The 26,222-nt window shown below is 41.9% G+C and overlaps 1 protein-coding gene across 1 annotated transcript; it reads left to right on the top strand.

Annotated features, from left to right (window-relative positions):
* The first annotated feature begins 2,426 nt into the window (after nt 1-2,426).
* LOC126234669 (uncharacterized) lies at nt 2,427-25,273 on the top strand. Its single transcript, XM_049943409.1, has 5 exons — nt 2,427-2,448; nt 9,766-10,019; nt 17,774-17,938; nt 21,162-21,273; nt 24,977-25,273. The coding sequence occupies exons 2-5, from the start codon at nt 9,784-9,786 to the stop codon at nt 25,043-25,045; spliced, it is 582 nt and encodes a 193-aa protein (XP_049799366.1). The 5' UTR covers nt 2,427-2,448; nt 9,766-9,783; the 3' UTR covers nt 25,046-25,273.
* The last annotated feature ends 949 nt before the right edge of the window (nt 25,274-26,222 follow it).

The raw sequence follows: 26,222 nt of genomic DNA, 5'->3' as shown, positions 1-26,222 counted from the left end.
TTTGCTGGGAAGTGGCGGTGCGGTCCCCTACGGCACTGCGTAGGATCCTACGGTCTTGGCGTGCATCCGTGCGTCGCTGCGGTCCGGTCCCAGGTCGACGGGCACGTGCACCTTCCGCCGACCACTGGCGACAACATCGATGTACTGTGGAGACCTCACGCCCCACGTGTTGAGCAATTCGGCGGTACGTCCACCCGGCCTCCCGCATGCCCACTATACGCCCTCGCTCAAAGTTCGTCAACTGCACATACGGTTCACGTCCACGCTGTCGCGGCATGCTACCAGTGTTAAAGACTGCGATGGAGCTCCGTATGCCACGGCAAACTGGCTGACACTGACGGCGGCGGTGCACAAATGCTGCGCAGCTAGCGCCATTCGACGGCCAACACCGCGGTTCCTGGTGTGTCCGCTGTGCCGTGCGTGTGATCATTGCTTGTACAGCACTCTCGCAGTGTCCGGAGCAAGTATGGTGGGTCTGACACTCCGGTGTCAATGTGTTCTTTTTTCCATTTCCAGGAGTGTATATCCAAAAAGGAGAAAAGAGAATCAAAAGAGACTGGATCGAAAACGCAACATTTCAGAAAAATTGTACAAATCCGCATTATCATTCTGTCGTTTGGCACGAAGGTGTCGAATGCGGCATTGTGAGGTGTTAGACACTACTGGCCATTAAAATTGCTACACCACGACGATGACGTGCTACAGACGTGAAATTTAACCGACGAGAATAAGATGCTGTGATATGCAAATGATTACCTTTTCAGAGCATTCACACAAGGTTGGCACCGGTGGTGACACCTAAAACGTGCTGACATGATGAAAGTTTCCGAAAGATTTCTCATACACAAACAGCAATTGACCGGCGTTGCCTGGTGAAACGTTGTTGTGATGACTCGTGTAAGGAGGAGAAATGCGTACCATCATGTTTCCGTCTTTGATAAAGGTCGGATTGTAGCCTATCGCGATTGCGGTTTATCGTATCGCGACATTGCTGCTCGCATTGCTCGAGAGCCAATGGCTGTTAGCAGCTATATGGAATCGATGGGTTCAGGAGGGTAATACGGAACGCCGTGCTGGATCCCAACGGCCTCGGATCACTATCAGTCGAGATGACAGGCATCTTATCCGCTTGCCTGTAACGGATCGTGCAGCCACGTCTTGATCCCTGACTGAATAGATGGGGACGTTTGCAAGACAACAACAATCTGCAGGAACAGTTCGACGACGTTTGCAGCAGCATGGACTATCAGCTCGGAGACCATGGCTGCGGTTACCCTTGACGCTGCATAACAGACAGATGCGCCTGCGATGGTGTACTCAACGACGAACCTGGGTGCACGAATGGCAAAACATTTTTACGGATGAATCCAGGTTCTGTTTACAGCATCATGATGGTAGCATCCGTGTTTGGCGACATCGCGGTGAACGCACATTGTAAGCGTGTATTTGCCATCGCCATACTGGCGTATCACCCGGCGTGATGGTATGGGGTGCCATTGGTTACACGTCTCGGTCACCTCTTGTTCGCATTGACGGCACTTTGAACAGTGGACGTTACATTTCAGATGTGTTACGACCCGTGGGTCTACCTTTCATTCGATCGCTGCGAAACCCTACATTTCAGCAGGATAATGCACGACCGCACGTTGCAGGTCGTGTACAGGCATTTCTGGATACAGAAAATGTTCGACTGCTGCCCTGGCTAGCACATTCTCCAGATCTCTCACCAATTGAAAACGTCTGGTCAATGGTGGCAGAGCAACTGGCTCGTCACAATACGTCAGTCACTACTCTTGATGAACTGTGGTATCATGTTGAAGCTGCATAGGCAGTTGTACCTGTACACGCCATCCAAGCTCTGTGTGACTCAATGCCCTGGCGTATCAAGCCGTTATTACGGCCAGAGGTGGTTGTTCTGGGTACTGATTTCTCAGGATCTGTGCACCCAAATTGCGTGAAAATGTAATCACATGTCAGTTCGAGTATAATATATTTGTCCAATGAATACCCGTTTATCATCTGCATTTCTTCTTGGTGTAGCAATTTTAATGGCCAGTAGTGTATTTTTCACCTCTCAGGTCGAGTCCCTTTCCTTTTTCCTTTTTATTATTATTCTGCTTTTTTATCCCATAACCCAAGTTTTCTGGCTTCTCGTGGTCGTGTGGGAGACAAAATAAATGTAGGAATCATTTGTATGTCATAGCGGTAATACCAATAGTATGTCCGGGTTGTAATACCTAACAGTTATACAGTTCCTAACCGGAAGGGACCATCACACTTGTCAAAACTTTTAGCACCTCATTTGACAGCGCGTTATGAATGGAGCTTCACAATCACGTGCAGGAGATAAGTGTTCAAAGAAAACTTGATTCTTATCGCGAGACAAGGGATATATATTTGTCAGGCACTGCGCTCGTTAACGGCAATCCTCCTTCGATTGAGTTTAAGGTAAGACTAATATCACTATTGAGATTTTCCCCTTGATTGTCTAATGGAGAGCGAACTATAACTTTCCGTTTCTAAAATCGATGTGAGTCTTTTCTCATGCAAAGCAGCTGAATTAATCAGTGGTTTTTGTGATATGAATGCTGCAGTGAAAATGTCCTTACCGTACCACAGCTTTTATAATTTAGATACACTAGGGTTCTGTATTTTACGATGTGCTAGCTGTTAAATGTGATATACGAGTATACACATGTACAGTTCTTGTTATTGCTTCTTTGTTCCTTACGTTTGGAACTTCCTGCTATAGACAGTGCATTTTTTCATTTTATTTTATTTCTTATATTTGTTTCTATTGTGTTATAACTTTACATTATCACTATTGGTTACCGTTGAGTTTCTGATTTTAGTTATGTGTCTTGTTCGTTTCCATCCAGTCACTGTACCCTAGTTTCATTTCATTATCCTGAATCTTAATGACAAATATTTTACGGCGAGAAAGGACGCGAGATCTCCAGACACAGACGACTGTCACCGTTCAACAATGATGGGGAAGATAATAGGATGTGCACTGTTCAGAGGAACTATTCCGAAGTTCGTTTCAATTAGACTGTTGAAACAATCGAAATCTAGATATAGAAGGTTGGAAGTCTGGAAGGGAATCTGAATGCCGCTCCCTCAAATATGCTCCAGAAAAAATTAACGTACACCTGAACCTGACTCGTCACGTATAGTTTCGGACGTAACGGAAAGTTTTTGCATCTAGAGCCGTCACTTTTCTAAGATCTTGTAAATTAATGAAACTTTTGCGAAAATTTCGCCACCGATGAAATTTTTAAAATTGTCCGTGTGTATGTGCTGATGGTTTAATAACAAGAATATATGTTAAAAATTTGTATTAGCTAAATTTTTAGATGGAATTTAGTACACTGGTAATATATCTCTAGCACAATGACGATGATTTTGAATTTAAAAGTACTCAGTAAATGATATACTACATTCTGGTGACTGTGCCGTCTGTACAGATATATATACCCAAAATACAGGAACTTCGCTAAGGCAACGACCTTTGGGCAAAATACATTCTCCCACATTAGAGCGTTACTAAAAAACTGTTCTCATACAGTCAGGATGTTTTTTTTCAAAGTCTATATTGCTCTACCGCTAAAACGGCCACCCAGTCACGCACACCAAGTTGTAACTTAACGGATTCCACGGACCCAAAAATTTGATTTTCAGTATTTCACACAGTTATTGACCAAATCCAAAAATTTAAAATGCTTCCATAACCTACTCATTAAGAGGTGTAATCCTATGTTAATAATTAACACATTAAACCAAGAATTAAATTTAAAAACTGTATGGATTGAGGCATCACATCTCATGGCGCGCAAATTACTAGTATTATATTCATCCAGTGTTTGAGAAATGTAGCAATTTTTTTTTGGTCATCAGTCTACTGACTGGTCTGATGCGGCCCGCCACGAATTCCTTTCCTGTGCTAACCTCTTCATCTCAGAGTAGCACTTGCAACCTAGGTCCTCAATTATTTGCTTGACGTATTCCAATCTCTGTCTTCCTCTACAGTTTTTGCCCTCTACAGCTCCCTCTAGTACCATGGAAGTCATTTCCTCATGTCTTAGCAAATGTCCTATCATCCTGTCCCTTCTCCTTATCAGTGTTTTCCACATATTCCTTTCCTCTCAGATTCTGCGTAGAACCTCCTCATTCCTTACCTTATCAGTCCACCTAATTTTCAACATTCGTCTATAGCACCACATCTCAAATGCTTCGATTCTCTTCTGTTCCGGTTTTCCCACAGCCCATGTTTCACTACCATACAATGCTGTACTCCAGACGTACATCCTCAGAAATTTCTTCCTCAAATTAAGGCCGGTATTTGATATTAGTAGACTTCTCTTGGCCAGAAATGCCTTTTTTGCCATAGCGAGTCTGCTTTTGATGTCCTCCTTGCTCCGTCCGTCATTGGTTATTTTACTGCCTAGGTAGCAGAATTCCTTAACTTCATTGACTTCGTGACCATCAATCCTGATGTTAAGTTTCTCGCTCTTCTCATTTCTACTACTTCTCATTACCTTCGTCTTTCTCCGATTTACTCTCAAACCACACTGTGTACTCATTAGACTGTTCATTCCGTTCAGCAGATCATTTAATTCTTCTTCACTTTCACTCAGGATAGCAATGTCATCAGCGAATCGTATCATTGATATCCCTCCACCTTGTATTTTAATTCCACTCCTCAACCTTTCTTTTATTTCCATCATTGCTTCCTCGATGTATAGATTGAAGAGGAGGGGCGAAAGGCTACAGCCTTGTCTTACACCCTTCTTAATACGAGCACTTCGTTCTTGATCGTCCACTCTTATTATTCCCTCTCATATTGTATATGACCTGTCTCTCCCTATAGCTTACCCCTACTTTTTTGAGAATCTCGAACAGCTTGCACCATTTTATATTGTCGAACGCTTTTTCCAGGTCGACAAATCCTATGAAAGTGTCTTGATTTTTCTTTAGCCTTGCTTCCATTATTAGCCGTAACGTTAGAATTGTCTCTCTCGTCCCTTTACTTTTCCTAAAGCCAAACTGATCGTCACCTAGCGCATTCTCAACTTTCTTTTCCAATCTTCTGTATATTATTCTTGCAAGCAGCTTCGATGCATGAGCTGTTAAGCTGATTGTGCGATAATTCTCGCACTTGTCAGCTCTTGCCGTCTTCGGAATTGTGTGGATGATGCTTTTCCGAAAGTCAGATGGTATGTCTCCAGACTCATATATTATACACACACACGTGAATAGTCGTTTTGTTGTCACTTCCCCCAATGATTTTAGAAATTCTGAAGGAATGTTATCCATCCCTTCTGCCTTATTTGACCGTAGCTCTTTTAAAAGCTCTTTTAAATTCCGATTCTAATACTGGATCCCCTATCTCTTCTAAATCGACTCCTGTTTCTTCTTCTATCAGACAAATCTTCACCCTCATAGAGGCTTTCAATGTATTCTTTCCAGCTATCTGCTCTCTCCTCTGCATTTAACAGTGGAATTCCCGTTGCACTCCTAATGTTACCACCGTTGCTTTTAATGCCACCAAAGGTTGATTTGACTTACCTGTATGCTGAGCCTGTCCTTCCGACAATCATATCTTTTTCGATGTCTTCACATTTTTCCTGCAGCCATTTCGTCTTAGCTTCCCGGCACTTCCTATTTATTTCATTCCTCAGCGACTTGTATTTATGTATTCCTGATTTTCCCGGAACATGTTTGTACTTCCTCCTTTCATCAATCAACTGAAGTATTTCTTCTGTTACCCATGGTTTCTTCGCAGCTACCTTCTTTGTACCTATGTTTTCCTTCCCAACTTCTGTGATGGCCCTTTTTAGAGCTGTCAATTCCTCTTCAACTGTACTGCCTACTGCGCTATTCCTTATTGCTGTATCTATAGCGTTAGAGAACTTCAAACGTATCTCGTCATTCCTTAGTACTTCCGTATCCCACTTCTTTGCGTATTGATTCTTCCTGACTAATGTCTTGAACTTCAGCCTACTCTTCATCACTACTATATTGTGATCCGAGTCTATATCTGCTCCTGGGTACGCCTTACAATCCAGTATCTGATTTCGGAATCTCTGTCTGACCATGATGTAATCAAATTGAAATCTTCCCGTAACTCCCGGCCTTTTGCAAGTATACCTCCTCCTCTTGTGATTCTTGAAGAGGGTATTCCCTATTACTAGCTGAAATTTGTTACAGAACTCAATTAGTCTTTCTCCTCTTTCATTCCTTGTCCCAAGCCCATATTCTCCTGTAACCTTTTCTTCTACTCCTTCCCCTACAACTGCATTCCAGTCGCCCATGACTATTAGATTTTCGTCCCCCTTTACATACTGCATTACCCTTTCAATATCCTCATACACTTTCTCTATCTGTTCATCTTCAGCTTGCGACGTCGGCATGTATACCTGAACTATCGTTGTCGGAGTTGGTCTGCTGTCGATTCCGATTACAACAACCCGGTCACTGAACTGTTCACAGTAACACACCCTCTGCCCTACCTTCCTATTCATAACGAATTCTACACCTGTTATACCATTTTCTGCTGTTGTTGATTTTACCCGATACTCATCTGACCAGAAATCCTTGTCTTCCTTCCACTTCACTTCACTGACCCCTACTATATCTAGATTGAGCCTTTGCATTTCCCTTTTCAGATTTTCTAGTTTCCCTACCACGTTCAAGCTTCTGACATTCCACGCACCGACTCGTAGAATGTTATCCTTTCATTGATTATTCAATCTTTTTCTCATGGTAACCTCCCCCTTGGCAGTCCCCTTCCGGAGATCCGAATGGGGAACTATTCCGGAATCTTTTGCCAATGGAGAGATCATCATGGTACTTCTTCAATTACAGGCCACATGCCCTGTGGATACACGTTATGTGTCTTTAATGCAGTGGTTTCCATTGCCTTCTGCATCCTCATGTCGTTGATCATTGCTGATTCTTCCGCCTTTAGGGGCAATTTCGCTCCCCTAGGACAAGAGAGTGCCCTGAATCTCTATCCGCTCCTCCGCCCTCTTTGACAAGGCCGTTGGCAGAATGAGGCTGACTTCTTATGCCGGAAGTCTTCGGCCGCCAATGCTGATTATTTATCAAAATTTATGCAGTGGCTGGGATCGAACACGGGACCGAAGACGTTTTGATTTTGAATCAAAGACGCTACCCCTAGACCACGGGCAGCAATTAGCAATTTTAAAACTCTTTAAAAATAATTTCAAACATTTCGAAATTTTTCTTCACTGATACTCCCTCCCCCCCTCCCACCTCCCCGCAAAATAATGAAAGAAAGAAGAGGTTATCACTTACAAACTTTCGTTGTTCGTGCAGTAAAACTTGAACATCAGGTGTCATACCACTGAATGTACTTAAGAAATGGTAATATCACAGTACAACACATAGCTTGGGAGAAATTTCTTCATCAACAGTAGGTGTGAAGAACTAGCTCATTCAAGAACGGAACGCAAAATACTCAAGCTATATTCATCCAACGTTTTATAACCCGTGGTGGGGGTGGGCGGGGATGGGGGAGAGGAAGGTTAGTGCTGTCGACAGCAGGTAGAGAGATGTATTATGTGCTGTTGTAAATCTAGCAAAATTAAGCTACTGATACGGTTCAAAAACAAATTGCATGTCTGTCACGTTTCTGATAGTATGGCTGAAGCGGGACATGATTAGTGCTTCTATCAAGACTGTAAAGAAGCTTGTTTGTTCAGGGAAAGAAAGGCAAGAAAACCCGTGGGAACAGGAAGATGGCTACGTTCCGTCACTGGGAAGTGTATTAAGCAAAGCCGTGTCTCTAGCGCGTCTACGACAAAAATCAATTACATTTTCCTGATGGTTCCAAGCACTTGAAGAAGAAAAATATTTGGTATATTCTGATTTGAAACATATAATACTAGAAAACACCCCATTCAAACCTAGTTCTTAATTATTGAACAAATGAACCAGAAACTTTGAGGAAATGATTTGAGCAACAGAATTCTTACCTACCAACTAATTTGTGCTAGAGGAGATAATTTTTATTAGGGGAGTTGTCTTCTTCCACCGAAGTTGAAAAAGTTCCTGATTATTGTCACTTTCAAAAACCGAAGTATTTCTGAGAAACGTGTCAATTTCACTCATGAATTGCATTGACAAAACCATAAAAAATCATGGTGTCAAGAGTTCTATGCTTATAATTCTTCAGCATTCCGCAGCATCATGAAATGACAGGCTCTAAAATTGATTAAAAAGACTATGTACATTCAATATTCCTAGTATCAAACTGTTAAGATTATCGTTCAACAATTGAAAGGTCTAAAATGAGAAGTATCTTTCAACATTCTGTATTTCACAATGGCATTTAGGATGCGTTTTATTGAGTGAACACTTGGTTTCTAATTTTAACTGTGTACCTACTGTGTGAGCTGCCCCCAAAACATTGATAATTACGGGCAATCTATTCAAGAGATAATTATGAAATTCGAGATTTCCGACACTTGTAATACTCTCAGTCGAAAGATAGCAAAAATTTACATTTTTCGATAAAAAGTCCGTTTCGGCTGGTAATCGTTTAACGCAGTATAATACGAGTACCTCATTTTAAGTTTGTGTAAAAATATGGAAAGAAAACATTTTTTGTGCAAGTAATTTTATTGTTTCTCAAAATATTAGCCTGTAAATGAAATACAATACTGCATGCAATATGGTAACGTTTCACCCAATCTAATGTTGGTAGGACTGTCGATAAGGAAGGACACAACTTAATCTCATCACTGTTCATGTATTTCTTATTTGACGTGCGGGAAAAAAAGAAAGTGGCTAGTCATAAAGTTAGGTGAATACGGGCAATGAGACATTAATGCTGTGCTTTCTCCGTTAAAAAACCAATTGTTTGACGTTCTAAGTGACAGCTCAGTCTTCACGGTGATGGATGATACGGTATTGTTTTTCACGATTTCACCAAAGACTTGTGGCAAATAAATTGTTGCGTACCTTACTTCTACGCGATCCTCCAAACCAATGGTCTCAACATGTCTACTGTTGCTAAAGAAACAACAGATCATGTTCTTGGTTTTGTTTTTTTCTTTTTTTTGCCTCGGTTCAACTTTGAACAGCGAAACCGTTGTTTGCTGCTTGGTTACCCGCTCGTAAGAATACATCAAATTTTCATCTTGTGTTAGAATGTTGCGAACCGAATTTCATTTGCTCGGTCCAATTTTACGAGTATTTCGTTGTACCACTCGATACGAGCTCATGTTTGAGGTTCAGAAGAGTTTGCTGGACCCATCGAAAACACGTCTTTGCTAAATATATATGCCAAACCAAATGTATAGCAGTTTCGATATTCGTAAAGGTCTCTCTCTCTCTCTCTCTCTCTCTCTCTCATGGTAAACCGCATGCAAAGGCCCTTTAATCACGCTCCACATAGCATCGACGGTTTTTGGAAAGAGAACCGATTTCGGTGACTTTGTTTTTATACTGCCTTCAGCTATTAATCCTGATCGTGTAACTAAGTAAGTTTGATGTGACACGTGGTATGACTATGTTCATACGTTCGTACACATAGGCTAACGAAAAACCTGTCTGTCTGAAATTAGTTTCAGTTCAGAGTAGAACACGTGAGTGTTTTCCTTGATTTCTAATCACCTCCGAGAGTATTTAACTTGTCTTGTGATATACTAAGTATCGCATATTAAGGATTGAAATGTATTACTCGCCCTGAAAGACCGAAAATGAATCAGACCTACACAGCAACTTACATGTTTGCAGGACGTAAGCTACTAGAGAATGAAGTCGCCTGCTTACGTTTCTGTGCTCGCACTGCTGTTGGGCAGTGTGGCAACTTCAGAAAGCTACGACCACAGACGCATGGTCGAAACACTGCTGCGCTTCGGTGCCGAAAACGTCGGCCCCAAACTGCTGCCAACCCTGAAAAAGAGCCACGTCGGTGACATCAGAGCCCTCGCTGATGACGCTGTAATAGTCAGCAAATACTCCTTCTCACTGCAGTCTACAACCCAAGAGTAAGTGCAACCACAACATCTGTGCTATAATGTTCTCAAATTTTGCAAGGAATCACAGCATTTGAGATAGCCGGGAGACGTGATTCTTCTAATAATAATAAAAAAAAGAAAACTTGGAGTGAACTTAGTTTCACTTAACGTTCAAGACTACAAAGCTATTATTATAAAAAATAACCCCTGGATTTCTCAAGAATGTTTCTTTTGCAATTATGCACTTTCAAGTTTTGATTACTTTTTGAGATTAAGTTTATGATTAAAAGTTTTTATATACCTTCAGTGTGGTCTCCACCGGGTGCACGACAAGTATCCAGACGATAGCTAATCTCGTCCGATACTTTTTCGCGCTGGTCTGGAAATAACTGCAATCAATGCTGATGCTATGTACAGTTACATTTCATCTAAAGTACTTGGAAATGGACACACGAAGTCTTTCAGAAAAGGTAGTTAGCTACTTCGTTACATGCTCCATATCCTGTTCGAACTTTTATCGAAATGATGTGAAACGAGTCGGTTTACAGGTATACATGACTAACGTTAACCTTGATGAAGACATTTTGTAGTCCTTCTCGAGCAAATACATTTTAAGTCTAGGCTTTATTTTGCTGGCTACCAATTTTTAATTCAAAATTCATTCATAGACAAGAGGGAGTTGTGCAAGAGAAATGCCTTTACATTACATTTAAACTTACTTTGCTACCTGTCAGACATTTTACATGGTGTTGGCTAAATGATAAAACATTTTTGATGCTGTATATTGAGCTCCTCTCTGTGCAACTGACAGTTTTAATAATGCGTAATAAAGGTTATTTTCTCCTCTAGAGATGTAGGTATGAACATCACAATTGTTCTGAAATTTTGATGGATTGTTTATTATTAATTAAATTAACGAATATACAGGGTGTCCAGAAAAGGACTCCCTGATTTCAAAATTAAATATCTCGAAAGCAAAGATCGATAGAGGAATGCAGTAAACGGTATGTTTATTGTGAAAGCTGTAAGAAGTTTACACAGCAGTTTGAAATAATAGTTACAAAAGCTGCTAATAGATGGCGCTGTAATCGCCATACGTAATGCCTAGTATAAATAGTGATCCGAAGCCCAGAGCGATCAGTTCCACTATTGAAACGTGAAAGGAGGTTAACGTACCGAAGGAAGAGATTAAAACCATGTATTCCACTGAACAACGCGTTTTTCTGGTGCTAGAGTACCACAGGTTAGAAGATAGTCCTACGGCAACAAGGCGAAGTTTTCAAGCACGATTTAATGTTCCAAAAGGACCCGATGCGAAAACCATTCGTACGCTCTTCGCAAAATTTCAACGAACAGGCAGCGTAACTGATGATCTAGTGGGACATGTTGGCCGCAAGCAAACCGTAGTTACGCCTGAAAATATCGCCACAGTTTCTGGAATTATTCAGCGAAATCCAATGTCATCCGTCCGTAGAATTGCACCTGAGACTGGTTTGAAGCGTTCCAGCACGCAGAAAATACTGAGAAAGAGCCTACACATGTTTCCATTCAAAATTCAAACGCGCCAGGCCATACCCGTACGAGCTGTGCAACAAAGGGTTGCCTTTGCTAATCAGATGCTCACAATGGTTGATAGTGAAGGATTTGATGTTGGCTGCATGTGGTTTACAGATGAAGAACACTTCCACCTGAATGGATACGTGAACAAGCAGAACTGGCGATTTTGGGGTACCGAAAAGCCATATTGGTGTGAAGCGAAACCCCTGTATTCTCCTAAAGTTACTGTGTGGGCTGCAGTATGCAGCAGAGGCATTATTGGCCCTTTTTTCATTGGAGAAACGGTCACTGGTGCACGTTACGTTGCAGTTTTGGAACAATTTGTCGCCACACAGCAAGCGTTAGAGGATCGACCAGGTACTGAATGGTTTATGCAAGATAGAGCCCGACCACATCGGACCGAACAAGTGTTTCGCTTTCTTGAGGAATACTTCGGGAATCGAGTCACTGCTTTGGAATATCCCAAATTTACTGGTGCAGTCATGGATTGGCCTCCATATTCGCCGGATTTGACTCCCTGTGACTTTTTTTTGTGGGGCACAGTGAAAGACATGGTCCAACCGAAGCATCCCGCCACGCTGGACGAGCTTGAATCGGCGATCTCTGTGGCATGTGAATCCATTTCGGCTGAGACACTACGAAATGTGGTGGCGAATTTCATTCTTCATTTGCGCCACCTCTGAAGTGCCAATGGTGAACATTTTGAAAACATTGTGATGTGATTGTTTCCAAAGATTGTTTTCATACGATTATTTCACTTATGTACGCTGATATGAGCTGTACAGCGTACAGCGCTATCTGTTAGCAGCTTTTGTAACTATTATTTCATACTGCTGTATAAACTTCTTACAGCTTTCACAATAAACATACCGTTTACTGCATTCCTCTATCGATCTTTCTTTTCGAGATATTTAATTTTGAAATCAGGGAGTCCTTTTCTGGACACCCTGTATGTATTGTGACGGTTGCAGTTAAATGCTCAACTCCTTGGAGAGGTACCTACATGACGACTGCGAGTGAACACTACATAGTATTTTCACTGTTCCGTCTATCAACACTTTCTTTCAAATTATGAGCTACCCCGGAAAATTATTCCATATCAATTTATTAAGTTGATATATGAAAATAAGCCAGAGAGATTTGTCTGTTTTCTAGCTGTTGAGCACAAAAGTAGCTCAGCGTAACTGTTTGAGAAGCTCAGTAATATGCTTCCTACAGTTAAAGTTTCCATTGTTACGTGTACCCGAAAATTTGGAGCATTCCATACTGTTTCCTGACTCCCGCTCATGTGCTATATCAATTGTTGGTATGACTATCTGTTGCACAGAACTCAATAAAGTGAGTTTTTTCCTTTTTGTTTTTTGAAAATTTAGGTAAAATCCATTGTCTGAGAACCACTTCATAATACTTCGAAAAATGTCATTTACCACTTGTCCAATTGCTTTCTCTCTAATGGGATTTGTTATGACACTTGTAGCGTCTAAAAAAAGTAAAACCTCCCCTTGATTAATGTAATGTGGGAAATCATACTCATAAATGAGGAATAGAAGTGGACACAAAATTGAATGTACTAAAATTTCTTTGTGATTTCTTCCCATCGGTTCTAAAACTATCTGAATTACTCAGCACAGCATTTGCATTATGTCTGTTAAGCATAATGGAAACTGGTTGTGTGTAAAGCTATCAATTCCATAAAACTTCAGTTTTTCTAAGACTGTAGCGTGACCTACATTGTAAAATGCCTTGGAAAGAACACAGAAAATGCCAACTTGTAACATTTCATTATCTAAGTTTTTTGATATTTGGTAGGTGAATGTGCGTTCTGTTGAGTCACTCTTCTGGAATTTAAATTTTGATATACAAAGAAGCAACTCCATCAGTTCGAGGTCGCAGAAGACCAATAATGTTTACTGCGTTAAACCACGATAGTCACTACTAATGGCAACAGGGGGCGGGACTGGAGGCATCCAATGGTGCAGACAACATGAAGCTACGGAGTGCAGCTAAACTGGTTAGTTGACGAGTAACTTACAACACTGCTGCGCTGCTAGTGGTGTTGATACAAAGCAAAGCAATGGCAAAGATAAACAAAGCAAACATTGCATTATATCTACAACAACATTTCGTCAGAAAGGACTCCAAGGAATTCCATAGATCGAGAAGGAAGACGTAGATGAAATATTAGCGTTTCTACAAGATGAGTCAGTGGAAAGTGTGGTGTCGTATACGCTTGACAGTGCGGACCATGTACATGTGGAGTACAATAATGACGATACGTGCTTAAAGAGTGAAACAGATGTCGAGCCATGTAGTTTTGTCATCCTTGTCAGACAGGGAGCCACAAATTCCGTCTCCAGTGAAACATAACAAAGGAGAATCGTCGTCCAAGGACTGGGTACTAAACATAATTACGATAATACTTTGGGGATCACCACAAATGTCTTTCCTGATTATCAGTGTATCAGAATGACCGATTTGTTGATAGTGAGAGTACTTGTCGTGTTCCAGAACGATTTAATGTCAGGTTGAATGATTAACGTTTTATCTAATGGCCACTCGTATCGAATGCAATGTTTGATTTTAGATAACACTGGATCCTTCAGCTCAAGCTTCGTGTGTTGATCTGTGGGCTTGAAAACTATTTCATATTCATAGTTCGATAAAATCAGTGCGAAATACCGCAAGCGTTGGCTGCAAATATAGCCACAATAGCTTGCGTCCGTAAGTAGTATGAATCTTTGGTCGTTAATGTATTCATGAAGTTTTTGAACCACAAAAGTGAAAGCATGATTTTACTTCTCAGTTTAATTGTACTTTCTCTGAGCAATTGTCAGTGTTTTGGACGTGAACGTTATCGGCCATTCAAAATCATGTTCTCTATGTCACCCGAGAATGTGCTGTTTCCGTATTGGGAATCAACTGCTGCAGAAGTTAAAATTTTACTTGGATAATATAAGGTGAGACTTACCGCGTCCAGGAAAGTTTATTTTTTTAAGTTGTCAAATGGGCTTTCGAGTCCATTGTTACAAGTCCATTTAGTGCCTTTCGTAACAGTTCGTGAAGCGATTTCCTTATGGATGCTGCATGTGGAAGAAAACTTTCTATAAAAATTAAATTGACCTAGTATAGCACACGATTGCTTCATATCTCTAGGAGCTGTATGGTTTGTAGGATTCTTCAACTTCTCCCGGCGTATTTGTTGCTCGAACAGTCCACGGGTGTACTGCTGGTTCATAGTGTCCAACAGGCACAATATTTCGGCGATCAGACATGTCGTCATCGTCAGGTGCGCTGACGAACTGGCTCCTAAGGGCGGACGGCCGTCCTAAATCCCCTTCCCCCGCGAGGCGTTCTCTCCGCGGTCCGCGCCCACGGCCGCGCGTCGGCGGTCGCTGAGAGGGTGGCGTCGGCGTCTGTGCTGGCGTCGGTGTAACTGCCTCGTCCGCCCTGGTCGCTCGTTCTTTTTCTTTGCTGAGCCTCTTTTTAATTAGTGCTGGTTCGCATGCCTTGCTGAGGTTATAGCCGCAATCTCTGTTGATAAGTCCGTACCAGGTTCGAATTTCGATAGCCTCTCTAACGACGCTGTCCCAATATTTAGATGTCTGTGCTTGCTATGTTGGTAGTCCATTTCGTGATTTTCGGACAAACATTGCTCTGCAACTGCTGACTCGTTGGGGTACGTAAGTCGAGTGTGCCTCTGACGTTCTCGGCAACGATCTTCGATTTTGCGCACTGTCTGTCCAATGTAAGTCACTCACAGGGAATCTGGTATATGCCGGCCTTCTGCAAACCGAGATCGTCTTTGACACTTCCCAGTAATGCTCGTGTTTTATTGGGCGGGCAAAAGACAGTTCCTACTCGGTGTTTTCTCAATGTCGTCCTATTTTCCCGGATAGTGCTCCAGTGTACGGTATATAGGCGGTGGCTATTCCTTCCTCCGTGACTTCGTCCATCTCCACACGCTGTACTGTAGAGGTGGGGCGGAGAGCACGTCTGATCTGCCACTCCGAGTACCCGTTTTTCCGGAATACAGTTTTGAGGTGTTCCAGCTCATGGGGCAGACTCTCTGCGTCCAAGATGGTGCGCACCTGTGCACCAGTGTTTTTAGTACCCCATTCCTCTGCAGAGGGTGGTGGCAGCTATTTGTACGCAAATACAGGTCGGTGTGCGTTATCGTCCTGTATACCTCATGGCCCAGGGTGCCATCCGCTCTTCTTTTGACCATGGTGTCTAGGAATGATAAACTTCCTTCTGCTTTGGTCTCCATAGTGAATTTGATGTTCGGATGTATGGAGTTCAGGTGTGTAAGGAAGTCAAGGAGCTTGTCCCTTCCATGGGGCCATATCACGAACGTGTCATCAACGTAACGTAGAAAACAAGTAGGTTTGAATGACGCCAAAGCTTCCTCCTCGAAATACTCCGTATAGAAATTCGCGACCATAGGCGAAAGTGGGTTCCCAATTGCCACTCTTTCTGTTTGCTCATAGTATTCTCCATTGAACAGAAAAGACGTGGAGGTCAGAACGTGTCTGAAAAGGTCGGTCGTCTTCTCGGCAAATTTCTGTGCAAGGAGCTCAACTGAATCTGGAAGCGGCACCCTGGTGAATAACGAGATAAAGTCAAAACTCACCAGGATATCTGAGTCTTTCAGATTGAAGTTCTCGAGATGTTTTTCGAAATCCATAGAATTCCGAACTTGATGAGGTCATTTACCCACGTAAGGGCTTAGTAGTTCTGCCAGGTATTTGGCCAGCAAATATGTAGATGCCATAATGTTGCTGACAATTGGGTGTAACCGCACCCCTTCTTTGTGGACTCTAGGGAGTCCATAAAATCTTGGCGGTACAGGTTCTTGAGGTGTCAATTTCCTGGCGACACCCTCTGATAAATCCGCGTCCTTGAGAACAAGACTAGGGCTCACAGTATTCAGTACATGTGCTATGGTTGTTCCTGTGCTATAGTGTCAAATGGAAGCTATGGAAGCTTATTATTAAGTTGAATGAATGTTCATCTGGTAGCTGCTACGTCGCAATTTACTATCGTGTTAGCGATAGTTTGGACAATTCATGTTAGCTATCGGTGGTTGACATCAGGAAGTATGAATCTGCGACTAATGTGGAGCTCACAGTTCAGCCCTAATCCTTCTATAGCGATATACCAGGTACATAAAATCGATTACCTGCACCCTCTTCACTAGTATGCCCTGATCTCTTCCAAGGAAGTGTCTGACAAAAAGGATTCGCTGAATGTAATCCAAGTCTTCACCTCGCTGCGTAAAAGAAAATTTTGTGTCGTAATCTGACTGAAATTACATAGTCATTTCAGTGAATCATGTTGCAAGCATAAACCAGAATCGATACTACGACGATGGCTGAAAACACAGTAGGGTGCGAACATTACGAATGTAAGTAACGTTAGCTGAAATCAGTACTGACCATCAGAGTCAGAATCGTCTCAACAGAATCAAACTGAGTTCCAAGCTAAATTCATGGTCCATAAGGGCTGTAACTATCGAGATGCGAAATGGCGATCCATCCGTCGATTAGGTTTTTATTTGTTGTTGAGGACTGACTTCCATCCTATGTGACACGTTTGCCGCGACCCCTTGAATTGCGGCTGTCGAAAACGGTACAGCAATATCGGCATCACTCACAGAGTCCGTCTCCATATCGCTGGTTAAATGAAACATTACCAGATTTATACGATGAGCCAGTCATGAACTTCTATATCAACCTCTTCCCATCTGAGTAGCGCTCCCAATGAACGCCCTCGATTATTTTTTGGCTGCATTCCAAGCTCTTTCTTCCTGGACTGTTTTTACAGCTCTTTCCAGCTCGATGGAATTTATTCCTTGATCTCTTAAGACATGTCCTATCATTTTGCCCCTTCTTGATGTAAATATTTTCTACATTTCCTCCCCTCGTCGAATCTGCAGGAAAACGTATGTTACCAGGCCAACTACTCTTTATCATCCTCGTATAGCACCGCATTGAAAACGCTTTGAATATTAAGCAAAAAAAAAAAAAAATCTGTCCTTCGGTTCAGAAGTAATTGATAGGTTTGTAGAACTGGTAAAGTTACTATCCTTTGGAAGCCTGTCTTTGTACTGCTCCGTGCTGTAGTGGCCAGTGTTCTTCGTGTAATCGCTGTGCTTTGTGTTTTAATCGCTGTGCATTGTGTTTTAATCGCTGTGCATTGTGTTTTAATCGCTGTTCGTTGTGTTTCAGCGTGGATGGCGTCCTGACTAATCTTACTCTCTCTGGTCTCCCGTCGCTTAAAGTGGGCAGGAATGGAAAATCTCTTCTCGCAAGCGGTACCCTATCTATTGATGGACAATACAGCTTGTATGGAACTTCAAGCGGTTCCCTTTTGGAAGGACAAGGAGGGATCAGGTGAGTTGGCAATTAACTTCTAGCCTATTTACTAGATATTTCAGTGCCACAGTATAAAAATTAGCCGTCCATGCTTCGCTGGTACGGATAATTGTTCTTTTTGTTGTTATTGCGGCCTTCGGTGGATTTGATGCATCTCTCCATGTTAGTCTATCACGTTTCACTGTCTTCATCTCTATGTAACTATTCAGTCTATGTTCTCTTGAACCATGTTTAATGAAGAGAAACTCTGGTATCCCTCACTTATTCCCCACCTCTCACCAACCCCTCCAGACGTCCGCAGTTCCCATGTTAACTATACCTCGGTATCTTTGTATATGAACTTGAAAGAAATCCTTTTCTTCAATCAAGGTGAGCCACAAATTTATTTTCTCCCTGATCCGATTCAGCACATCTTCATCAGTTAACTGAACAATAATGTAACCTTCAGAAGGCTTCTATAACAAGACACTTCAAAAGATACTATTCTCTTCTGGTATGCTCTCTTTCACTTCCTTATAAAGCTACATTCCAGACAAACGCTTTCAGGAAAGACATGCTAGCACATACATTTAAAATACACTCCTGGAAATGGAAAAAAGAACACATTGACACCGGTGTGTCAGACCCACCATACTTGCTCCGGACACTGCGAGAGGGCTGTACAAGCAATGATCACACGCACGGCACAGCGGACACACCAGGAACCGCGGTGTTGGCCGTCGAATGGCGCTAGCTGCGCAGCATTTGTGCACCGCCGCCGTCAGTGTCAGCCAGTTTGCCGTGGCATACGGAGCTCCAAAAATGGTTCAAATGGCTCTGAGCACTATGGGACTCAACTGCTGTGGTCATAAGTCCCCTAGAACTTAGAACTACTTAAACCTAACTAACCTAAGGACAGCACACAACACCCAGCCATCACGAGGCAGAGAAAATCCCTGACCCCGCCGCGAATCGAACCCGGGAACCCGGGCGTGGGAAGCGAGAACGCTACCGCACGACCACGAGATGCGGGCATATACGGAGCTCCATCGCAGTCTTTAACACTGGTAGCATGCCGCGACAGCGTGGACGTGAACCGTACGTGCAGTTGACGGACTTTGAGCGAGGGCGTATAGTGGGCATGCGGGAGGCCGGGTGGACGTACCGCCGAATTGCTCAACACGTGGGGCGTGAGGTCTCCACAGTACATCGATGTTGTCGCCAGTGGTCGGCGGAAGGTGCACGTGCCCGTCGACCTGGGACCGGACCGCAGCGACGCACGGATGCACGCCAAGACCGTAGGATCCTACGCAGTGCCGTAGGGGACCGCACCGCCACTTCCCAGCAAATTAGGGACACTGTTGCTCCTGGGGTATCGGCGAGGACCATTCGCAACCGTCTCCATGAAGCTGGGCTACGGTCCCGCACACCGTTAGGACGTCTTCCGCTCACGCCCCAACATCGTGCAGCCCGCCTCCAGTGGTGTCGCGACAGGCGTGAATGGAGGGACGAATGGAGACGTGTCGTCTTCAGCGATGAGAGTCGCTTCTGCCTTGCTGCCAATGATGGTCGTATGCGTGTTTGGCGCCGTGCAGGTGAGCGCCACAATCAGGACTGCATACGACCGAGGCACACAGGGCCAACACCCGGCATCATGGTGTGGGGAGCGATCTCCTACACTGGCCGTACACCACTGGTGATCGTTGAGGGGACACGGAATAGTGCACGGTACATCCAAACCGTCATCGAACCCATCGTTCTACCATTCCTCGACCGGCAAGGGAACTTGCTGTTCCAACAGGACAATGCACGTCCGCATGTATCCCGTGCCACCCAACGTGCTCTAGAAGGTGTAAGTCAACTACCCTGGCCAGCAAGATCTCCGGATCTGTCCCCCATTGAGCATGTTTGGGACTGGATGAAGCGTCGTCTCACGCGGTCTGCACGTCCAGCACGAACGCTGGTCCAACTGAGGCGCCAGGTGGAAATGGCATGGCAAGCCGTTCCACAGGACTACATCCAGCATCTCTACGATCGTCTCCATGGGAGAATAGCAGCCTGCATTGCTGCGAAAGGTGGATATACACTGTACTAGTGCCGACATTGTGCATGCTCTGTTGCCTGTGTCTATGTGCCTGTGGTTCTGTCAGTGTGATCATGTGATGTATCAGACCCCAGGAATGTGTCAATAAAGTTTCCCCTTCCTGGGACAATGAATTCACGGTGTTCTTATTTCAATTTCCAGGAGTGTACATTTGTGTGATGTTGTTAATCTTGAAGGTGTTGGGTAAGAAATCTAACGCTAATAGAGACTGATTGGTGACCAAGTAATTTTAATGTACTCTAAAAAAATTTTACGAACTATACACGTTATATAAACAGACAATCCGAAAATCTCTAGCATATAAAACCAAAACTGATATCTGCAAGGTTACAAGGTAACAGTACTCTTACATGAGGTTCGTTGAACTAGTTAGCCGATTCAACTGATTGGGTTTCCATTCTTTCATGCAACAACTAGTGACGCTTGTGCGGAAGCCTCATTGATGATGGTACACAATGCACTCAGTTCATTTCGAAGTAAGTGTACTTCAAAGCTGTTTGTGTAGTTTACTAACTGCTGCTCACATATAAGGTTCTCAACACAATATGGAGTACAAACTATATGAGCTCCGTGAAGTGATTATGTGTTATGTTGATATGGGGGTTAACGGAAGAGGCAAAGCTGCTTGTCGTTATCTGCAAGCCCCCCAGTTTCTGAAAGGAGGCCTCTGGCTCTGCTGCATTTGCGTCGCCCTCGATGAGAATATAGGGTGTTCCAAGAATACCACATTTTTGGTCACAGAAAGCTTCAGTAGTACACTTTCAACCAGTACGAGTGCTGTGGCAGTGACTACGCTTCGAACGTCATTCAGAGTAGGCTACACATGGCAGTTGTTTCAGCAGCAGAAAGAGACACTCCTAGGCAAAATTGGTCTGACATTTGGAAATATCGACTTGGACTATCAAAGAAGCACAGTACAAATCAAGCTTTTCGACAAGACCCTAAGTATCAGCTACTAGTCTTGATGGCCAATGATGGATGGTTTTCTTGATATTATAACGCGAAAAGAGTTGCATGTTTCAACTTTCTTCATTTCTCATTCAGTTTTCGATGAAATTTATCAAATTCGATTTAAATATGAGGTTGATGTTGCAAGTTAGGAACTAGTTTTTATATTTGTATTGACAAAGAATTTATTATATGGCATTGTTTTTCCAGTATAAAACTGACTGACTACGATGTAGAAGCTTCTTCAGATTATACTGTCATTGACGAAAGCAAACTGGCTATCAACTCTGTGGATATAAAACTAAACGCACCTTCAATTAAGGTAAGTATTTTTTAAAATCAGGGGTAATATCTTTAAGGTGTCAGGCAAATCCAACACCTTCCTTGAAAACCCTGACATGATAAGCAAATCCAGTAGTATGTCACATAGCTCCGAATAAATCGTGACATTAAATTAACCAAAGTAATACGAGTAACGAGTGAGCAAATGGAATACCACAGACTAACACAAGAATGCCTAAATGCATGTCATACCTTCCCACCGTGAGACAGACGCAGTTCCGAGGGGACAAACGAGAACAGAAGCCGAGAGAAGAACCGTGTTAAGTTAGAAGGCCCTACGGTAAGGGAAGGACACCCACGTTGCCAGCTAACCGCTAGGACCACACCACCCGCAAGTTTTTAGCGTGAGACTTTTTCATGTCGCTGTTATGTCAGGACCACTCCCCAGCCCATGTTAAAAGATAGAGCCCTCCAGAAGAACAGCATAGATCTTACGATAATGCTCAAGGACCACACCAGCTGCAAGTTTTAGTGTGAGACTTTTTCGCGTCTCTGATACGTTGCTAACTTTAAAAACATTGCCCCACCATGAAAAGTATAACGTGTCTCATTGGATAGACGGAATTTTTGTAGGCGGAGCTTAAGGCTAACATTGAGACCCTGATTGGTCAGATGAAAACACAGCCAGACAGTGTTTTTTAAACCAACTTCGGTAAATTGTAGTAAGGAGAAGTTAGGAGAGAGTTGCTTCTGAGACGGCGAGGTGAGCGGAGCTGTGCTGTCCGCCGCCCCCTGACGAACGCCGACAAGGTAATGAACGCACGCGATGCCGCATAACAGCGCATAAAGCTTCACTCAGAACTGCAGAAGTCTCATCTGTTACACCCCCTTTTTTGCGTAATACTAGTGTCGATCGTCAATTAAAGCTCATTGCCACTTGAACTAAAAATCTGAAACGCGATGATTTTTCTGTTATATAGTTATTGGGAAGCCACATCAGCCACTGTAATTTACGACAAGTTATATAAACAATTGAAGATAATTGAGGGTCACTGTAGACCATTTTGATAGCTTTCTCTTTTGTGAAACTTAATTTAAACCTAGATTATAGATGTGATATGGCATAGGTCATCCTTCGATCCATTGTAGAACTTGGAAACCCATTCAGGGAATATTCATTCACATTTTTGTTGAACGCAGTATTAAAACTTTTCCTTTCATCAATAGTGCAATTTATAAACGATGTTTTGTGAGTAGAATAAAATTTCCAATGGTAAACTTAACTGGTTTCTCGACGTTATTTTACCAGCTAACTAAAAATAGGAAAGCCTTGAACCCCTTCCACTAAATTTTGTAAGTATTAAGATTCTTTTACAGGGAGTGCAGTGGAGCTGACACTGAAATCATTAAGTATTTGGTTATATCATCGCTAGTCTCACTCAACTCTCCTGAATTTTACATGTCATGTGTGGTCTGGCGTCTCCTTACCAGCAAAAGGTCCCAGGTTCAAACTAGTCAATTCCCTAAAAAACATGCTCAGATATCGTTGCGCGAAAGTGGTAGGGAGACACGATATAGAACAAACAGACACCACGCAGAATGTTAGATATCCTGAACTCTAGAATTAGTCTGTGGAAAACGTTAATCATCTGAGGACAAAACCAACATTCCAGATAGCAGTTCGAATACTTATCTTTATGACCAGAAAATGTTGGGTGATAGATTTTAATATGATCTGTTTTGAAAATTCAATTAGTTTCTCACGTGATATCAAATGGATTAAATTCAGTGATGCGAAACAAAAGGGATCAATCATTTTTCAGGGCAGCCGCAAGTGACACTCATAATATTCCAGAAATGCTTAACGTGAAATGTTAATATGATGTGACATTTTCTGTTCATCGCGTCCAGTCACCTTAATCAGTTATGCTGAATGAGCATGTCTTTAAAAATAATCAAACATTAAATTATACGTACTTTTCCCTTCTATGAAAGGTTCAATTAATTTCATCTCGTTGAATACAGCTGATGTTTATGCCTATGGTGAGATAACAATTCCTCCGGTGGTGCTACTCCCGAAGGAATTACCTCTGTATGTTAGTAAGCAAAATTCAAAGGGAACCGTAACTGACAATTAAAGGTTTGGGTCAGTCCTGGAATTGCGCTCGGATGGACAAATTGGTGAAGATGACTTCTTATGACAAGCAGAAGATCCAGAATTTGGCTCAAAATGTCATTTTTCACAACACAGTCATTATGAATGTGACTTCAGTCCAGCTCTTCAACAGTTCTCTCATCTAACAGGAGGACTAAATAAACGCTGTGATCTCGACCTTACGCCAAACTGTTTACGCTGCCGCTAATATCAAGGAGCTTCAAAAATTTGTATGTTTGTAAAATGCTATGTAGACTACTGTCATTCTACTTTATTTTCAGTCATGAGTCTTCTGACTGGTTTAATGCGCCCGCCACGAATTCCGGTCCTGTGCCCTACTCCTTGCATCCTACTCCTCAATTATTTGTTCGATGTATTCCAATCTCTGTCTTCTCTACAGTGTTTCCCCCTGTATATACATTACCATGAAAGATATTCAGTGACGTCTTAAAACATGTCCTGAAATTCTGTCGATTTTTCTTGTCAGTGGTGTCCGTAGATTCTTTTCTTCGCCCGTTCTGAGGAGAACCTGATCATTCCTTTTCTTCTCAGTCCACCTAATTTTTGAATTTTCCTGTGTTGCACTACATTTCAAACTCTTCGGTGCTCTTCTGTTCCGGTTTTCTTGCAGTCATGACTAACTACCACACAGTGCTGTGCTCCTAATGTGCGTTCTCAGAAGTGTCTTCCTGAAATAATGACCTATGGTTGACACTAGTAGGCTTCTCTTGGTTAAGGATGCCCTCCTTGTCTCTGCTGGTCTGCTTTATGTCATCTTTGCTTAATGGCTTGGTTTAATTCCAAGGTATCAGAAGTCGGCCAAGAGAGCACAAGGATCAGTCATTGTTGATTTTTAATTAAATATGTATTTCTGCATCTGTCTGAATGGTTCGATAATGTTTTGGCAAATGACATGCTCTAAAGAGATTTTTTACAATTTTTTAAACACCAGCCTTTTTTATTGGATCAAACAAAGACGTTTCCGTTCAATCAATTTCGAATTTTCAACAAATTGTCGGTGTACTAGAATGTAAGATGATATAAGAATTAAGTGTTCAAATGAAACTAAGTTTATGACAGTGTCAAGCATTAACTAACTTCAGTAAGTCACAAAATACACGGCTGTTGCTGAGAAACAATAACCTATAATTAACAAGATATTTGAGATTGGCACTTCTATTATGGTGGGCAAGAAGAAGTGCCACAGTTTATACAATTAACGAAAATAGGAAACGTAGCGATCTGATTGAAGATGACATTTTACACTTAGTTGACTATTCACATTAACGTACAGACGTGGTACTATTACTCTGCTTTAATTCGATGTCACTCGTCTAATCCTACTGTAGTTTCCAGATTAATGATTTGCTGTAGTTTCACCGAGTCTGGGTATAGAAACTTTCTAATAATTGTCAAATGATCATTTGTGCAACAAAACTGTTCAGTTCTACGTAAGCCATAGGAATGTAGTAAAATTATAATATAATCTAGTGTTCAAGTTCTCACAAATAATATTTTGTTTCATTTCAATGCGTTTAAGTGATATTATTTGTGTTACTGAAAGCGCATTCTGTGTCATTTTCTGCAGATAACCTACGAGAACCTTGTACTAGATATGGGTGCAACACAATTTCTCAACGACCTTCTACGACATTAAAAAATAAATAAGCTCAAGTGCAATGGTCAGGAAATGGATCAATCGCTACACTGTGTACAATGAACATATGGGTGAAAAACAGAAGAGCAACGAAAGCAGAAGAAGCTCATAATATGAGTTTGCATAAATTTTGTAACGCTAGTGGCATTATGGTCACCAAGAAGTTCACCTTTCAGGAGCAATTTGTATTGTAATCAATAAAACTAATTAATATCTTAAAGAATTAAATGTGTTTCACACAATATTTCTGACATCGCAAACAACATTTATTGCAAACAGTCTATGTTACATGCTTGCTGCAACCTAATAAAAGGGTTGCACTACTAACTGAATTATTCCGTGGCATGTGAGCAGAACACGCCTCCACTGAAAAACCCTTCCTTTTATTAGTAAACAAGGCTTTATCTGTACGAAGAGACGTAATTTTTAAACTTATTTTGTTTATGATAATATCTCTGTTATGTGAAACTTGCCACAGCTCACAAGAAAAATTACATTTTCATAAAAAAAAATTATTTTCACGTGAAGATGATTTGCTTAAGTACAATGTACCTACGTTTATTTTAAGCTTAAAATGGTAAGGATATGTAAAGGGGCACATAACGTACAGAAGACTGGTTTTCTACACAGTTATCATCCTGCCTGATACTAAAAATAATCAGTATTTGTTACAAAATGGAAGTGGTCAATGTTTAACTCAGGTTTTATTCGGATATTGTTGATTTGTAACATGAAGCAGAGGGATGCTATAGCGAAAATAAAAATACAGATTCACCAACAACAACAGATAACGTGATTTAATTGAAGAAAGGGTAAAATAATATGAACTTAAATAGTGGCAACTATCTATTCACAACCGACACAAAAGAGTTACATTTTTCTTGTGAACTGTGGGAACTTTTTTGATGTCAAAAACAGCTTCAGTTCTTCGTCGAGATTATATAAACCATGTATCTGTTGTTACTAAAAAAGGTTTGGACTTAACAACAGTATTAAGAAGCTCTCGCCAGTGCTCATATTGTAGGACTTTCTGCAGAGAACACAATAACAACAATAATTAGCACAATTTTGGCAAACATTTTTGGAATACAGTGATCAATTAATTGTTATATTTTGATTAAAATTCAGTCTTGATCACGTTATGTCTGTTTCAATGAGTAACCGGTTTCGGTTTTTT

Source organism: Schistocerca nitens, chromosome 2, assembly GCF_023898315.1.
Source record: "Schistocerca nitens isolate TAMUIC-IGC-003100 chromosome 2, iqSchNite1.1, whole genome shotgun sequence".
Taxonomy (NCBI): Eukaryota; Metazoa; Arthropoda; class Insecta; order Orthoptera; family Acrididae; genus Schistocerca; species Schistocerca nitens.
The sequence above is the reverse complement of the archived record's forward strand: the minus strand, read 5'-3'. Positions and strand labels throughout refer to the sequence as shown.